Raw genomic sequence first — 12,500 nt, 5'->3', positions numbered from 1 at the left:
CTCAGGCTTTTATCAGTCATCATATTGTGCTGCCAGAGTCAACCTTCCTTCAGCTTTGAACAATCTCATTGTTTACTTTGTTGGTGATTATCACAGCTGGTCATATATATATAATAATATAATAATATAATAATATAATAATATAATATAATATAGTATAATATAATATAGTATTATATAATATATATAGTATAGTATATATAATATAGTATAATATAATATAATATATATAGTATAATATAATATAATACAGTATTGATAAACATGTGACTAACCTCCCACTAAAACAAGATAATTATGTTTTCTTCAATACTCGATGTAAATAAACACTGCTGAGGTTTATTATCATCATATATTTATCATCATTTATTAATCATTATATATTTATCATCATATATTTATCATCATATATTTATCATATTTATCATCATATATTTATCATTATATATTTATCATCTTATATTTATCATCATATATTTATCTTCGTATATTTATCATTATATATTTATCATCATATTTATCATCATATATTTATCATCATATTTATCATCATTTATTAATCATCATATATTTATCATCATTTATTTATCATCATATATTTATCATCATATATTTATCATTATATATTTATCATCATATTTATCATCATATATTTATCATCATATTTATCATGTCATAGTTTCATGATGAATCTGCAAAGTGTACAATAAGACATAAATGTAGAATGAAAGATTTTACAGCACGAGAGCAAAAAAAGAGAAAACAACGAGTTTAGTGCTGAAATCATGCTTTATTAAATCAGAAATGCATAAAACTCAAGGAGGATGAAAATAGTTCTACATCAACATTAAATCAAAGGGCAAAACTTAAATGCTTCTCTTTCCCAGCGGATGAATCACTGCGGTGAGACGACCCCGATGAAACAGTGAAATGACTAAAAGCTACAAAACATTTTCACTCAAACACAAAAACACGTTGCTAACTTTCCTCCAGGAGCCGGCGCTGCTTCTGCACAGCAGAGCCGGCTTTGACTTCTCTTCATTCTTGGCCAGAAGATGTTAAAGTGTTGAGAAGCCAATCCAGCCGTCCTGTGCCAGAAACAGCGCTCTTTATTAAATGAGCTAAACGCTGAGCGCGCAGGCCGCTAGCGCCCCCAGCTGGTCATTAAATGGTGGTATGACACATTCAGTCTGAGCACAAGGCCGTTCGTGCTGCTTACATGAGGGTGATGCAAACAGCACTCAGGGTCTTACACTCATGGTACAATTCATAGGAAACTGTAGTATCACACGCACAGACGCGTGTCCAAACATTAACTTCGTCTTTCTGTTTCTGGTTCGTAACGTCAACAGGGAGCCTCTCTACCTGTTGAGGCAATCTTAAGACTTCAACGTCGTGTTGAGGCACAGAGTTTAGTTTCTCAGTTTGACAGGGTATTCGTTCCAGGTGAAACTTTCTCCTGTTAAAACATTTGTTCTTTTGTTTCTGTTAATATTATTGTCATAAATAACAATGCATACATTTCCCATAACCGTTAAAGTCGGCTATATACATTATGTACATGTCACAGAAAAGTGGTTCAAAAATCCTAAGTCATAATTGTCCAATAAGGCACATTTTATAACAACTTTAGACTTTAGTCTAGTTTGGCATAAATTAATGTCAAGATTGGTACAAAAATAGTTCATATTTACAATACAGACATCCAGATATCAAGATTATTGTTGCTATTCACTAAACATAAAGGTTCTGGACGAGGGGAACAGGGATATAAATTATTAGTAGTTTTTTTACATGGACCGAATGTGAACGTTGACGGTTGCGGAGTCGGAGCCGAGCTCGTTGGACAGTCGGAGGGTGTACGCTCCGGCATCGTCCTCCTTCACTGCAGAGATCATGAGGGTGGAGAGCTCAGCGCCGTTCTCCACGTGGTACCTCTCGTCCCCGTTTGGGAGGGTCCGACCTAAGCGGACCCACTGCACCGAGGGGGCCGGGTCTCCAGAGAACATTCCTGCCACCGTCAATGACTTCCCCGGCTCGGCGCTGACTTCCTCTGGAAGAGCTTCAATCTTTGGTGGAGTGCCTGTTAGTGAGGACAGGAAGGAGATCAGTGGTCCTGCTTTTATAACAATGTTTCATATTTGACACATAAATGTTTGATCCAGTCTCAGAAATAAGCCCGTTTACATCAAAATGTCAAAATCCAGGTTCATTACATACTCTGCTATACAGTAAATATATATATTAGAGAACTTCTTATTTTCCTTTCATGTTCCGGGTAAAATATAATATATTTCTAAGGTTTAGAGTCCCTGAGTAGTCTGGACTATGTTGCTCCTGAATCCACAATAAACCCAGATGATTATATACATGGATGAACTTACACATGTAAGAAACTAAAACTGAGTATAAATAAAGTGGACAGCAAGCGGCCCTTAAAGTCACAACATCTATTTAACTGATTATTGTTCACATAGGAAACAGAAAGAGACTTTACATCCAAACATGAGACAAACTGTACACAAGCATCATTCATGTTTACTTACAAAGATGCTCAGATAATTCAAGGCCCGCCTCTTATTACACTGCAGTGTAATAGGATCAGTTAGATTCAGGCAACGTTTAAATGCATCTCACCTCTTTTACCCCCTGCGGTGAGGGCCCTCAATGAGGAGGCAGCCTCGACATGCGAGCCAGAAGACATTTCCATCATTTGGCTGCTGGAGCTCATGGAAACCATTGACTGTGACATCATGGCAGACATGCTAGTTGCAGACATGCTCTCAAACGAATACTCGGCAGCAGCGGATCGGGCGCTGCTGCTGTAACTGCCGGCCTGCATGGAAGCTGCCTCCATGTGAACTGACGAGGCTGAGAAACTCTGAGCAGCATCAGTAGAAGCTCTTTGCTCCACAATAACCATTTTTGTTGGTTCTTCAACAAGAGCTGCGAGAATGCAAATGATAAGCACACAGGTCATATCACAATGTGCACAAGTACAGTATACTGTATGCAACTGTGTATGTAGTCATTACAGAGTAACATGGAAGCTGGCTGCTGATGTACCTTGGATTACATTTAAATATTTGAATAGTTGAACCAAATCTCAGATGTTTGCTCACAGAACAAGTTAATGCAATCCAAGTTTCATGTTTTAGTATCCAAGCCAATTAAACTCACTGAGACACATCAGTGAGTTTAATTTAGGTTTTATTGAAATGCAACAGTAACTTACTGAGGACGTTGAGGGAGGATGTTGCAGAGCACTGTCCGGACTGATTCTTTGCTTTTATTGTGTATTTCCCGCTGTCTGCAACCGTGGCTTCACTTATCTCCAGAGTGCACTGATTCTTAGAGCGGCTCATTTTCATGCCAGATGTGACGGATATCTGCAAAGAAAGAGTGTTGCAATCATTACTGTGCATAGATCTGATGCTGAGTGTAGGGTTAGCGTTGTCTTAGCACTTCCAAGAGGACTCACCATCATGTTGTTTTTAAACCACTCCACTTCAGGGGTTGGCTCTCCTGCAATCTCACAGGTGAATTTGACATTTTGTCCTTCATTCACATTCTGGGACCTGGGCTGCACCAGGAAGTGAGGTGCATCCGAGGGCCCGGCTGTGATCGTGGTGTCAAACTGACACCTGACCAGGCCGTGCTCTGTGTGAGCCTGACATGTGAGGATCCCCTGCTCGTACTGGCTGACCGACCGGATGGTCAAGGTCTGATCATGTCCAGACACTCCGTATCTGTATTGATCTGAGTTGGCCAATTCGAGCCCGTTCAGGATCCACCTGATGTTGGAGGCCCCGGGGATGTTGGCCCTCAGAGTCAGAGACTGGCCCTCTGTAAGGGACATCTGGCTATGGGAGGACGTAACCTCTTTCACAGAGGACAGGACTTCCTCATGGACCATTTCCTTTTTCATGACCTCCTCTGAGATATCAGCTTTGGTTGTGGAGCTTATGGAGGCTAAGAGAGAAACAGATTTAAGATTTTAAGGCAGGAGATTGTTTCAAAGTGTCTGTTGCTGCAGGTTCAGGAAAGAGAATAGTATCAATAAGATGGTTTTATCTTACCTCGCACAGTGACTGTGCAGGTTGTTGACACTGCTCCAGCACTGTTGGTAGCTGTGCACTTGTACACCCCAGAATCAGAGACCTCTGATTCATAGATCTCAAGATGTGCAGAGCCATACTCTTCAAAGATTTCATATTTCCCACCTTCAGACAGAGCCTGTCAATCAGAGAAATATCATTCAGTAACTAACACGTATTACATTCTTCTGTAAAAAACTGAAAATGATATTGTAAGTTTTTGAATACCTTTCCATCCTTCATCCAGGAGATTGCAGGTTTGGGCTCTCCTGTCACCTTCACTGAGAGTTTGACGATAGAGTCAGAGGTTGCAGTGACGTCACTCAGCCTGACGGAGAAGGTCGGCTTCTTATCAAGAGTTGGTGACATCACTCTCTTTGGTGACCTGATTGGAGAAGTGACTCGTTCCTTCTCAGATGTCGTGGGGGACTTTGGAGTGGGGGACTTTGGAGTGGGGGACTTTGGTGTTGGGGACTTTGGTGTTGGGGACTTTGGTGAGACTGGAGACTTGATTCTCTGAGGTGACTTGATGGGCTCAGGGGACTTGACTCTCTGAGGAGATTTGATCGGTTCAGGGGACTTGGCCTCAGGAGAGATGACTCTGGCAGGGGCAACTACTGTCTCCTTGGTCTCAGACTTGCGGATGGTCAGAGTGAAATGTGCTTCTTGTTTGCCGCCAGCATTTTCCACAAGCAGGGTGTAGCTACCTTCATCGGACATCTCGACAGCAGAGATCTCAAAGGAGGAGTTGTAAAGAGTAGAGACGATGTGGTGACGTACAGAGGAACCGAGAACTGTTCCTTCATGCAGCCAGGTTATAGAAGGTGCTGGTTCTCCATCTACATCACACTCAAATCTGGCGATGTCTCCCTCCTCCACACTTAAGGACATTGGTTTGGTCAGGATCTTTGCAGGGACACTAGGCTTCTCTCTTGGCTTCTCAACAACAGTTGTGGTTTCTTTCACTGTTTCACTCACTGTCTCCTTCACTGTTGTCTTAGAGGAGGAGACGTGATACACCTCTGTTCTGGTCATCTGTGGTAGATGGGAGGATGGAGGTTCCTCGTCTTTACGGAATGAAGAGAAGGCAGCATATTCTTCTCCTGTTACATCCAATGTGGCATAGTCAGAAGTCTCTCCTTTGGCGTTCCTGCAGACCACACGGTAAGTGCCAGCATCTTCAGTCACACAGTTGGTGATATGGAGAGTCAGAACTCCACTGATGTTGCTCATGTGGTATTTGCCGCTCTGATGAATCTCTTTTCCATTGTGGTACCACTTCACCTCAGACTCAGGTTTGGACTGGACATTCAGAGTGAACCTTGTGTTGGTGCCGTATGGAACGCGATGAGATCTCATCCTGATGGTTATACGTGGGGCATGGTCAAGGCTAAAGGGACCCTGTGTCACTACCTCCACCTTCCTCTCCATTGACTTCCTCTCTGATCTCAGAGTCTGCTTCCTCTCCTCATACCTGGACATATAGTCAACTTTAGGGAAGGCCACTTCTGCTTTGATAGTCTTTTCTGGGGTAGGAGATCTCCTCCGCTCCGGTTCTGGCATTGGGAGTTTCTTGATTGGTTTAGGAATAAATTTGGAAGTAATTGTGGTCAGGTACTCAGATTCAATACCCTCCGAGACTGTTGCAACAGAGACAGTTTTTTCCTTTCTTGAGATTCGGGTCTTCTCCTCAAACTCCATGCGTTTGAGTTCACCCTTGTAAGAGGAGATTCTCTGAGTAGTAGTGTGTGGGCGCAGCAGCTCCTGATCTTCTCTTTCTTCATACACTCTCCGCTTCTGTCTTGGAGGTTTGAACGTGGTCTTGTCATGACGCTCGCGTAGCTCAACGAAACTTGGGCCAGCCTCATATTTAGAAGGGATTCGGTAGGAGTCATATCTGTGGATCTCTTCTCCCTCTTCTTCATCACTGTAGACTCTTGCAGGTGATGAGGGACGCAGAGCAGACAACTCAAAGCGAACAGGGCTGAGGCTAGGCGGAGATGCAGAGTAGCCGAGCTCCAGCTCTTCCTCCAGACGAAGCCTCTCCTCCTCAGTTCTCTTCATAGACAGATACTCATTCACAGGCAGCAGCAGCTCCTCATCTGACAGGTCACCCAGAGACCTCCTCCTGATCCTATGGTAGGCCTCTATCTCAGGGGAAGGAGTGCGATGCCTTGCAGGCCTCACTGTCTCCAAATCATCCTGAGTCATGGATGAGATGCGCCACCTAGGTTTATAGTGGTCCTTGATCCTGACAGGCACCTCATAGAACTGCTCCCACCTGGAGAGGCGAATACGCTTCATCCTCTTCTGCTTAATTCTTTCCATGGGTTCAGGGAACTCATACTGATCCCGCAGTTTCTTATACCACTTCATGTCAGAGAGGGGCTTGAAGTGTTTTATTTCCACATCCTCCTCAAGAACAGCTGGGTTAATGACACGAGGAGTAGGGACGATGTAGGGCATACGCAGCCTCTTCTCTTCTGCCCGCTTCTTCCTCTCTTCCTGTTCTTTCTGTATCTCTGCCTCAGTCTTCTCACCCTTCTTAGTTGTAACAGCAGGTTTGAACATGGTTGCTGCTTCTCTGACAGCTGCTATTGCTGCGGGTGGTAGAGGCATGATAACAGTGCCAGTCATAATCTGATGCAGCCTCACCTTTTTCTCCAGTTTCTCCTTGCCGGCCATTTTTTGCTTCTCCTTTTCAGTGGGTTCATACTCCTTCTTTACATGAGTGTAGGGCTCTACTTTGAGCGTGGCCTGGCAACCGGCAGATCCAGCGGAGTTGGTGGCAGTTACTCTGTAGACGCCTGAATCTTCACAGAGAGTCTCTTTGATGTGGAGAATGTAATAATCCAGACCCTCATGGACAAGCTCAATAGATGGTCCAAAGGCTATAGGAGTGCCATCTTTCTCCCACTTGAGTGCGGGATGACCAGATACTCTAATTTCAAAGCGCACGTTCTGGCCCTCCCTGCATTCAACATTTGCAAGCAGACGTTTGAACATGGGCCTCAGGGTGAGGTCTGCTGGTTTAGGTCGGGGAACAACGGTAAGACGAGCCTTACAGCTGTCATCACCATACCTGTTGCGGGCCACAACACTGTACTCAGCATCATCATCATCATCAAGGTTGTGTATAATCAGCTGGTACAGGCCCTTGTCACTGATGAAGGTGTGTTTTTTCTCATCGTATCCAGGGATGAGCTTCTGTCCAGACTTGAGCCAGGTAACACGAGGCTCAGGGTGAACAGTGATAGTGACGCCAAAGCGGATATCCTCTCCAATGTAGGCTGTACGGTTGACCAGAGGAAGGGTGAACTCTGGTGGCTTCTGAAGCATTCTGGCAGTATCGACTCTGCGCTTTGTCCTCTTGACCACTCGAGCAGTGAAGAAGTCACGATAAGATCTGACACCGTTGACAAACAGCTCTGCATAGGCACTGTCCTCACCATACTCATTCACAACCTTACACCTGTACGTGCCGTCATCTGCTCTTGTGACCTTGTTGATGCTGATTACAGCCAGGCCTTCATCATATTCAATTTCATATTTGTCACCAGCTTCAAGCTGCCTGACACCACAGTACCATGTCACTTCAGTGGCGCTGTCATAGTTTTCAATGTTGCAGACGAATTTGACACTGTCTCCTTCATTCACCACTGCGTGGTTAATCTGGCCACCGAGTGGACCGTGTTCAAATGGAGCAATCTTCACCTTGGCAACAAAGACGCCACGCTGGGATCTGATGGAGCCGCCGCTGGCCACACGGGCTGCAGAGATGACGGTGTTCCACTCCTTCCTCACCATGGTCTGGTAGTATCTCTTATGCCTGCTAGTATTTATTGCTCTGGTGCTGATCTCCTCTGTGGATTTGGTCAGCCAAGGATGTGCCAGAGCCTCAGCAGCAGTCATACGGTGCCTACGGTCCTTTGTCATCAGGCGGTCTGTGAAGTCTAATGCCTCAACACTGACCTGCTTGAAGCATTCATCATCATAGCTGTAGACTGCATTGGAAATGTTGTCAATCATCTGTTGGTTGGTTTCAGCAGTGAATGGATTAAATCCACTAATGAGCACATATGCAAGGACGCCAACAGGCCACATGTCAGTGACAGTGCTAACCATGTCGCACTGGTGGATCTCAGGAGCAGCGTACTCTGCAGTGGTATACTGAATCTTGATTTGGTCTCCAGGAGTCATGTGTCTTGACTGGCCCAACTCAATAATCTTTACATTAGAGCTGGTTCTAGTTGTGTACACAATGTTCTCAGGCCTGATATCAAAGTGTCCGTAGCTCTGATCATGCAAGAACTCTACAGCTGAGCATACCTGCCTCAAGTAATTAACAATCTCACGCTCATTAAGTTCAAACTCAGCTGTGTTGAGACGCTCAAAGATGTCCACACCTGAGATGAAGTCATAGATCATCACTAGCTCCTCTGGGCTTTCAAATGATTCATGGAGGAGGAGGAAGTTAGTGTGTTTGGCCACATTTAGTGATGCAATTTCCTTCTTGACTATTGCTTGATCGGAACCTCTCACCTTGATGAATTTAGCCATGTAGGTCTTCTCAGAGCTAATGGAAACACAGCGGTGAACAATGCCAAACTGCCCTCTGCCCAATTCTTCTGCAATTGCATATTTGTTGTGCATATTCTTTGCATCAGAGTGTTGAGCCTTGCCCTTGGGGACATGGTCACTATCATCAACCTCCCTGTCATAGAGCAGAACTCTGGATTTATCCTCCTTGGTCATAACAGGCCCGCTGGTCTCAGATGGAGCACTCTGTCCAAACTTATTCTCAGCGATGACTCTGAACTGATAGCTGGTTCCTCCAAATAGATTGATAACAGTGTAGCGGCAGTCACGTGACTGGGCCACACGCTGCCACCTCTCAGCAGTAGTGGGGCACTTCTCAATGATGTAACTGATCACCTTGCTGCCACCATCATTTGCTGGGGCCACCCAGTTAAGTGTGACAGAGTCTCTGGAGATATCGCTGGCCTTGATACCGCGTGGAGGATCAGGCACATCAGCCACATCCAGTTCAACTGTCTGTTGATCAATGCCGAATCTGTTCTTGGCACAGACGACGTAGAAACCAGCATCCTTCTTCTCCACTCCGTTGGCGAACACCAAAGACGTGAATGATCTGGTGACAATGACCTGATAGTGACCATTGCTGTCAATAAGATCTTGTCCCTTCTGCCATGTGATGACAGGATCTGGTTTGCCAGTGAAAGGGATCTTGATGTTGACCAATTCTCCACGCAGGGCAGGGATGGCTTCCTTGTCCTTCAGGTTCTTGGGCAGGTTGATCTTGGCAGGGACTAGAAAATAGAAAAAGAATTTAAGTGAAATGACATTTTAATTTAAAATGTGTTTAATACATTTACACAAGATATACTTGGCATAATTGGGTATCTGTGAGCTTACTTTCAACATCCAGAGAGACTGTAGCACAGATGGCGCCTCCCTGGTTAGTGGCCCTAATCTGGTACACAGTGGAGTCTTCATCATCAGCCTCAGTGATGACCAGCTGATGGTAGCCTCCCTTGAATTCTTGAATCTTGATCTTCTTTCCATCAGAGTGGATCTCCTTTCCTCGTCTGAACCATTTAATCACAGGCTTGGGCTGTCCTGTGATCTTGCAGACAAGGGTAGCATTGCTCTTGTACTTGACGCTCATGTTCCTCAGCTCCTCCTTGAAGGCGGGAGCACGGATGTCAACGGCTGTGGCTGGAACCATAGGAGCGGTCTCCTCACTGTAATCACTTTGGCCTCCGAGGTTCTCACACTTCACTCGGAAGATGTACTCAATGCCCTCGGTCAGATGCTTGACGGAGAACACCGTCTGTTTGATCTCATCTGTGGTCACCGGAGTCCATTCTGTCCATTCCTTCTTATCCTTCTTGTGCTTCTTCTCAAGGCAATAGCTCTTGATCTTGGAGCCACCATCGCTGAGTGGAGGTCTCCAGGAAAGCACACAAGAGTCCTTGGTGATTCCAGAAACAACTGGTGACAGAGGTGGTGATGGTTTTTCTGTGGACAGGAATATTTAAATTAGTACTTATTCACAGTGTATATCAGTATCTTCTTACACCTAAGTTGTTAGGGTGTATCACTGCAGTATAAAGACAAGAATTCATTATCTGCATTTCTTTTCTTGCTTCAAGAACTACATAAATAGATGTTGGATCAAACTTACCCAGCTGGCTCTTGATAAGGATAGGTGAAGCGAGCTCCAGTGGCTCGCTGTTGCCATACCGATTCTGGGCATACACACGGAAGAAGTATCCAGCACTGTCAATTAGGTTGGGCACGCGGCAAGATGTGCCATTAATGGATGATGACACCAGTTCCCACTCAGCGTCCTCCTTGTCTTGGCGCTTCTCCACGATGTAGTTGGTAACCATGCAGCCTCCGTCGTCCTTTGGAGGCTTCCAGCTGATGATGACAGAGTTCTTCAGGAGGGCGTCCAGGATAATGGGGCCCTGAGGTATATCGGGTTTGTCTGGAAACAGATATATTAGATAGTTTAGATATTATTTGTAAATTCAATAATGCTATCTTTACAGATGCATTCTTTGTTGCATTTACTGCAGTAAATGTTCATGAACATACCGTAGATTTCAACCTTGAACACAGTGTCAGCCCTGCCAAAGTGGTTGTGCAGTCTGATTCTGTATGTGCCTCCATGGATTCTGCGCTGCACGTTTTTAATGACTAGGTGAGTGTAGTGTTCTGTGGTCTCAATGCTGATATCCTCTGTGCTCTCCAGAGTCTTTGCTCCGTGGAGCCACATGATCTTTGGTTGAGGACGTCCAATATAGACAGCATGGATACGCAGGGTAGTTCCAAGGCCGGCATAGTAGGTGTCCTTCAGCGGGTAGTCGGGGTGGAAAGAGGAAGCAGCCTCCAATACTAGGATTCCTGTGGATTCAGCCTCTCCAGCATCATTAATGGCCTTGCAGGTGTACTCTCCCTCATCCTCCTGTTGGTCAGTCGTGATGGAAAGGGAGTGGTTGCGGCCATCAGAGCTCATCTCGTACTTGCGGGACTCGACAATCTCCTTGCCGCTGTGGTACCACTTGATTTCAGGAACAGGTCTGCCAATAATCTGGCACTTCATGACGGCAGGCTGTCCAAGCTTGGCAGTTACTTCATCCATTTCCTTTCTCAAGCTTGGTTTTGTTTCAACTACAAGTAAAAATCAAAGCGGTATAATTATGAATGTACATGTTACATTCAGTAAAGTCACTCTGGATAAACACAGTAACATGCTTACATATTATATTACAGCGCACTCACCGATCAGTTTGGTCTTGATGCATATGGCAGTCCTACGAGGTCTGCTCATTCCAGTCTGATTCTCGGCAAACACTCTGAACTCATACTCGGTGGCCTCAGACAATCCAGGTATGGTGAACTGCATTTCCTTCAGCCTCTGCTTGTTGGACTTCTTCCAGGTGCTCTCTGTGGACTTCCTGTACTCCACCCAGTAGCCTAGGACCTCCTTTCCACCATCACACTCTGGAGCTTGCCAGCGGATAGTGATGAAGTTGTGTGTGACATTAACTGTGTCAATCTCACCTGGTTGGCTTGGCTTGTCTGAAAGAAATGAAAAACAAAAAACAAGTTAGCTTTCTTAATTGGGTTTTAGTTGTTTTTGTGACTTATGGACGACATCATTTACTCAAAGCCATTTTTCCAATATCACTGCTAACTGCCAAATAGCCTTAGGACCTAGTTGGACCAATTGGGTGATAATTTCACTTAAATTTACAATAATTACATTGAATGGTCCCATGTCCATGACTTACCGAATGGATCCTTGCATGTGACTGGGTCAGACACAGGACCAGCCCCGCTCTCGCCAATGTCGTTGACAGCAACGATGCGGAACTGGTAGTCTGTGTCAGGGGTGAGTCCAGGCAGAGTAAACATGGTGGAGGTGATCTTGGTCTGGTAGCGGGACCACGTCTCACTGGACACCTCCTTATACTCAACGAAGTAGCCAGTGATGGCAGAACCACCATCGTCCTTTGGTCTGGACCAGGCCAGCGCCACAGAGCTCTTTGTAACATCCATGATCTCTGGTGTGGTGCTTGAAGGCTCAGGAGGACCTGGGTTGAAAGATCCAGATTTTGGATTTGTACATTAATTTATACATAGATACATTTTTTATAGTCAGTACATTATTGGTTCTCACTGGATGATCCATACTGTTCAAACACATCTGAGACTGAGGAAGAATACTTACAGAGTGGAGTGTGAGGAACCAGTGGCTGCTCAGACTTGAGAGAGGCACTGACACCGAAGGAGTTTTCAGCTGTCACCTTGAAGTGGTACTCGGTTCCCTCCTTCAGGCCCTTAACAACCAAGTGAGTATCAGTCACTCTG

At 45.0% G+C, this 12,500-nt stretch overlaps 1 protein-coding gene across 1 annotated transcript in view; it reads right to left on the bottom strand.

Moving 5' to 3' along the window:
* Positions 1-770: 770 nt before the first annotated feature.
* Positions 771-12,500, bottom strand: part of ttn.1 (titin, tandem duplicate 1) — a 168,348-nt gene continuing 156,618 nt past the window's right edge. Inside the window, 12 exon segments of the mRNA XM_062431364.1 lie at positions 771-2,083; positions 2,638-2,946; positions 3,236-3,389; positions 3,482-3,972; positions 4,080-4,236; positions 4,326-9,427; positions 9,534-10,139; positions 10,306-10,611; positions 10,722-11,297; positions 11,409-11,708; positions 11,921-12,223; positions 12,361-12,497. Of these exon segments, the coding sequence (XP_062287348.1) occupies positions 1,791-2,083; positions 2,638-2,946; positions 3,236-3,389; positions 3,482-3,972; positions 4,080-4,236; positions 4,326-9,427; positions 9,534-10,139; positions 10,306-10,611; positions 10,722-11,297; positions 11,409-11,708; positions 11,921-12,223; positions 12,361-12,497 (8,734 nt within the window). The 3' untranslated portion in view covers positions 771-1,790.

The sequence above is a fragment of the Scomber scombrus genome, chromosome 13 (assembly GCF_963691925.1).
Source record: "Scomber scombrus chromosome 13, fScoSco1.1, whole genome shotgun sequence".
Lineage (NCBI taxonomy): Eukaryota > Metazoa > Chordata > Actinopteri > Scombriformes > Scombridae > Scomber > Scomber scombrus.
Note: the sequence above shows the minus strand (reverse complement) of the source record. Positions and strands in the feature narration are given on the sequence as shown.